The sequence below is a fragment of the Microchirus variegatus genome, assembly GCF_963457635.1.
Source record: "Microchirus variegatus genome assembly, chromosome: 23".
Lineage (NCBI taxonomy): Eukaryota > Metazoa > Chordata > Actinopteri > Pleuronectiformes > Soleidae > Microchirus > Microchirus variegatus.
The window spans coordinates 12,041,507-12,047,506 of NC_139824.1; the positions used below are offsets into that span (position 1 = coordinate 12,041,507).

Below are 6,000 nucleotides of genomic sequence, written 5' to 3' on the forward strand. Positions count from 1 at the left end.
AGTGTGTTTGTATGTGTGCGGAGAGGACTCGAGCTGAGCCTTTGTACTGTAAATATGTCACTGGAACAGTGGTGGGGGCCATGAGGGGGTTTCCCTGGAGGAGACTGGTGTTAAAGTTGTTAATACCATAGCACACACTCTGTGTCTTACTCGGTTTATTCAGCTTTCATTTTACATGAATAGAAACAGTATATGTAGTTTTTATTAGTTTGTTTGGTGCTGTTGGTTTTACTTTTTAAGGAGTTGAGATCATTGCTTAAAGGTCACATAGAGTGGTCCTGTTGCAGATATATGTTAGTTATGGAAGTCTACTTACATACATTAACTTGTTTTTATGGTCAAAAACCTCCTAGTTGCTGTAAACGAGCTGATAGAAATCCTGCTTTTCTGACGCTGTGCTGAGCCGCGATATTTCAGACATAAATCTCACCTCCAGAAGATAGAGTGTGTTGTGATTGGCCAGCCAGAGTAGAGCCTTCCCAACTGTCTTGTGATTGGCCAATACCCGGAAATTACATATTCAGCACACCCGCTCTCAGAGGCGCAGCTCCCCCCTCTGGAACGGTGGATGCACTGCTACTCATTATCAAAACATTGTTTTAACAGTGTTTAAAAATAGCTTTGTCGCAACTCCCCGCCGCAGTTCCTTTTATGACTTTGACACGGTGTCAGACCCAGAGTCAGAAGACACTGTCGCTCGTGAAACACCTCCACAACGGACGTTATTCTTCTTCTGCGGTTCAATGTACGCAACTGGATGTACCCGGACTTGTGCCCGGACTAGGAGGATCTGCTGTTAATATAATATAATAATATAATAATAATACACAGCGTTCTCACGAATGGCTGAACTATTTGTTTCGAAACTTCAGGGCTTCGTAAACAAGGTAATGACACAGATAAACACAAAAAAAACGGTGATAATTGGAACTTCCGGTCTAGGTCCGCTTTAAAAAGGCAGTTTACTGCAGGGTTAAGATTGGTTTGAATAAGCCAGATGAAAAACATTATTATTCTTGAGGTACAATGGTATTCTGGAGCTTTAAGGTTACTGCCAGTCTGATTGCACCCAAGGGTCGTACTTGGGAGCGAAGTGGACTCTCAGCAAAGAGAACTGATGATGAAAGTGTGGACATGTCCTTGCTGAATAAATGGCTACAAGTGTTAAATTCCCTTATGTCTCTGACAAACACTGGAAGTCAATCAGTTTACCTACATCTATAGTTCTGTCCAGGACAGTTTGCTGCATGGGCACCACCACTTTTGCTGATTGTCGCTGCTTCTCAGTGCATTACCTCAGCCAATGAGTCACGGTGTTTTTTATCACTGGTGTGTTCTTGATTGTTGAATTCTACCTAAAGGTTGCATCTGTTTTGTATGGATATCACCTTTCTATATTTATACCCCAGTTGTTTCCGAATCACCTAATTTTCCACACCTAATGAGTAGGAACCTGAAACAAAGACCCGGTGCTTTTCTGTGTTTAATCTAGGGTGTATTTAGGTCAGATCCCTAACAAATGCATGTTGCGCACTGGAATGATGTTTCCAAACAACTTATCAAGAAAAGGAGAGATTTTTAATTACAGTATTTGGGCCCCAAGTGTCCAATTCCCTTTCATATCAGTCTCTAGTGGCCTAAAGGGAGAAAAGAGAGGGATCTGTTCCACTGCAGGGGAAGGTAATTACAAAGGAGAGGGTGAGAATAGACATGTCGGTGCTTAAAGTGCTTTTCTTACCTGAGCCCCCTTTTTTTTTCTTTTGCAAATGTGACATATTCATTATCGAAGATAATCAAATGCAAGAGGGTGCCTTTGTGCATGGGCTTTTTTTAATCTATTTATCTTGTTGTTGTTGTTGTTATTCCCCTGTATCATAAATTTGATTTTCAAACAAAAGTGAGAAGATCAAAGATCAAAGAGCTGTTTTCCCCCTCTGTGGTAAAACTAGTGTAAAACTACCTCTCCCTTACCTTGAAAAGTGGCCTAGATTGGGAAACCACTCACTAGCCAGGGACAAGGATTTAAAACAGTGATCCTCTCACTTTGGAAAAAAAAAAATGTTTGTATAGTTATTATGAAAGTAGTACTCTACCTCTATCTTTATAGACAATGTTTTTTGACAGTGTGAGAACACCGGCATCATCTACCTAAGTATATACTATGAGGCTAATATCGTATTTTTATATTGATAAGGTGGTGAATAACTAAGAAAGTAGATATTTCCTGAGTGCACGCAGACATTTGGAACATGTTCACCCCTTACATCTGTTTCAGGCTTACTGAATCCCCCCCTCCCTCCCTCCCTCCCTCCTCATTCTGACTCATTTAGATATCCAACAGCCTGACACAATCTCTGCTGCTACTCACTAACTGGAGCCGTGCGCTAACCCCTTCCAAGGGAGAAGACAAAAGAGCTTGAATGATCGATCTTTGAAGAGAAAAAAAGTTGGAGTATGTAATGCCACTACCAGACAATGGTCACTGGAGTGCTGTATCTTTGAGCTGCTCCTTGCCTTGAGGTTTGCCCCAGGCTATAGAATAGCAATGTCATTTAATTGGCTCATAAAAACACCTTTTGCTTGCAGCTCCTGTCCTTGTCTTTTGGTACACGTGCGCACACACACACACAGGTTTGTGCAGCTATTCTTGCAAGGACAATAATGTATTTCATTCATTTGTATAGTCAAACCAAAAATGTATCACTAACCTTAACCGTAACCACAATTTACATATGCCTGTAAACTAGTTTTTTTTACCAGAAAGGGTCCTGAAGACATAACAAAAATGAGCACATGCACACACATGCAGACTTCTCAGTGACTGTGGCTTTGCACATTTGTTCACTTCTCAAACATCATACCTAGACAAAAGGTCTGCTCTGCGGGGCCTGTTGAATAGTAATGGCTGTGAGTTAGCACGGCTTAATGCTACACCAACTATTTCAATGTTGCCGAGGGGGACAGGGGGCCTCTTGCACAATAGTGGTCATGTTGCTCAGCACTGATTCTGGCGAGGTCTGCTGAAGGGGACAGGGGCCTGACTAAATCAACTGTTGCATAACATTACTGCCAGTTCCTAACACTGCCTTAAGCAGCCCAGGGGATCCAGTAGAGCAGCTGCACCGCAGCTTACCTCCAACCACCCTGTAGGATATTGGTATCCAGCAAATGTGGCACTTGGATGAAAGAGAATGGTAGTCCTGCTTTGGACATTTTTGTTTGTGTGAATGTGTTTCCTTGTGCCAGCGTCTTCCTAATGTTGATGTGATGAGATGAATCTGAACAAGAAGCATTTTTTTATCTTTGAGCGATACAGTAAGACTAAAGTGTTCTCTCACTGTACTTGGTGACATAGATTGACTTTAATGAAGCTATACAAAGATATTGATGCAGCTGTGTGTCTGCTCACATATTTTGATCTGTTGTTAATTTAAAAGTGCACTTGAGAACTGAAGAAGCCTCTTGGATAAGGGGTGAAACATCTTCATAGAGTCCATTAGTCCACTTATTCAATGACTTTTGGATTCTGGTTTCAGGCACTATCACAACACAATGCAACATACCCAGTTTGACATTAAAATACTTGTGGAAAATAGACACTAAATGTAGATGGTTTTCTATCTTTCTATGTAGTTTTAGCACGTTTGTGTCATATCAATGTTAGATTTCATTGTGTTTACCTATTTTCATCTGTATTTTGATTATTCAATCTCCAAATGTTGTTGTTCCATGGACCTGCAGGTCATGGCTGTGTCTCTACTTTAGTGGTGGTTGTTTGCATAGTAAGTGTCTCTAAGTGCAAGTAGCTGATCAGGAAAGTGTGTATGTGTGTGTGTGTGTGTGCGCGAGAGAGACAGAAATGGTGAGATTTCCCTGAAGGACCAAGGCAGAGGGAGATATCTCAGCAGTTACTTCAGACTAGTGGTTCTCTGGTGGGTTAGTGCTGTACGTTTGATGCATCCAGTGCTGCTGGAACTGACTCCCCACTGTACAACACACACTTAAGCGTGCACATACTCTTTCACACACACTTCCCATCACATGGGGCCTTGTGTTCCCAGCTCCTGTTTCCTTTAATGAAGAAGACAGAGGTGTCATGGGGCAGGGGGCCTGTGTTTATGTGTGTGTGTGTGCGCACAGGAGAGTTTCTGGGGCTCTCATTCTGCAAATGCATCGGAAATTGATAAGAGGATGGTTTCAAATCACATCATAGTGCTTTTCTGTGTCCTTAAAACATGTCAGCTACAGACCTAATTCCAATATGGGTTGTGAGAGTGTGTTAATCGCTTCAGAGCAACAAGATAGCTCGCGTCTCCCTTTCCTTCCGTCCCACTGTGATATTACACAGTAAAGTATGTTACAGTATTTTGGACAAGCCAGCACGTGTCCTTTGTCTGTGGCTTATATTTATTATGAGATAAAGAGGGAAACGCCCAAAGATGAAAACATTTGGAGTCACTATTTTCGTTTTAGCCCATCCACCTCTCATCTGAGGTCATGTGCCTGGGAAAATTGCTCAGGGAAAGTATTTTCTTTCCCCTCTCTTTAAAAGGCTCGTAACCTGGATTGAATATTTATGGGTGATATCGTGAACGTCGTCTTTGATCAGGCGTCCTAATGACCATAAAATCCTTGTCTTGGATCAGAGGAAAAACAAAATTAGCCTGAAATCTAAGGAGAGAGACTGCCCATCCCTTTATATTCACCTTTCTCGCATTTGCATGACAACAATTAGAAAACACACACAGAGAGTACCTTTATAGTCCTACCTTTGTATTAAAGCACCTATATAATCAACGTTGTGTTCCTGTGTGATTAACTGGACGCATCCTCTTTACCCTTTCTTTAATTGTTATGTGTGTGCCTTGAGCTTCATGAAAACAATAGTTGTCTCTAATCCTTTACTCGAATGAGTGGTTTATATTTGTATCTTTTTGCTTTAAATCACCACTTTTGGATGCCGTAATCATTCCTCTTGTGCATGAAGAGGATCCTTTTCAGATGGATCTAAAATCCAATGTGAGATGTGGAGCATGGGACAGCGTTTCCTCTTCTTAAGCACTTGTTATTGAAACAATCATAGACAAAATCATTGTATGTGTACATTCAAATTATGGTAAGATTATATGTGGCACTCTGTCGTCACAGAATAATGCAGGGATCTTACAGGTATCTTAGTAGAAAATACCCTCTTTTGTTTACATGTTAAGTGTTCCCTTGTTGAGCTGCAGTGAGTGGATAGTAACAGAAGGCTGTAACTTTATAGACACTCCCTCGATTAATCTAACTGATGCCTCATAAGAGCTTTATCTGAAGCCGAGAACGAGGACTGTGAATTTTGTCCCCCATCTCTTTCATTATAATTATAATAATAAAAACTCGTATATGGCACGTTTCTCCGCAAAGTTAATAAGCGATAACAGGGAGGGAGAAAAAAAATGGGTATTGTACTGCAAGCGAAATATGTACACATTATAAATCAGAGGGAGGGGGATGAAATATTGTGTGTCACAAAATCAAATAGCTTTCAGGTAAAAAAAAAACTGATCTCGAGACTCGAGAGGAAGACACGTGGTCACTCCAACCACAATTTCCAAGGGAAAATAAATATAGCAGACAGCTGGAATGTCCTAAAAAACATGTGAATTTGTGCTTTGTCAAAAAACTCACTGTGAATTGTCCCCCAAAAGTTTCACAAGTCCTCAGGCCCTAATTGAGGGGCTCTTGTTTCCTGAAACAATACACAAGCTCTCTCTGAAAACCTGCCAGGTGTCAAAAAACTGACCTTTTTTTAAAAAATAGTGGTGTTTGTTTTGTGTTTCACTCATTTTCACTCATTTCTTACCACCACCCCGTACCACCCTTTTCTCTCCTTCCCCTCCCCTGCAGATCCCCTCTGCCGGCCAGCTAATAGAGGCTGTGCGTGTGAAGATGAAGGAGAGGAAAGTGCTGACAGAAGAGCTGGCCACGCTCACAACACCAGTCAGCGAAAAAGCCTGA

At 41.4% G+C, this 6,000-nt stretch overlaps 1 protein-coding gene across 1 annotated transcript in view; it reads left to right on the forward strand.

Moving 5' to 3' along the window:
* cntln (centlein, centrosomal protein) overlaps nucleotides 1-6,000 on the forward strand; it is a gene marked incomplete at both ends in the record, with an annotated part of 73,722 nt that extends 67,722 nt beyond the window's left edge. The window contains one exon of the mRNA XM_083909380.1: nucleotides 5,890-6,000. Within this exon, the coding sequence (XP_083765506.1) occupies nucleotides 5,890-6,000 (111 nt within the window). The remainder of the gene's footprint in view (nucleotides 1-5,889) is intronic.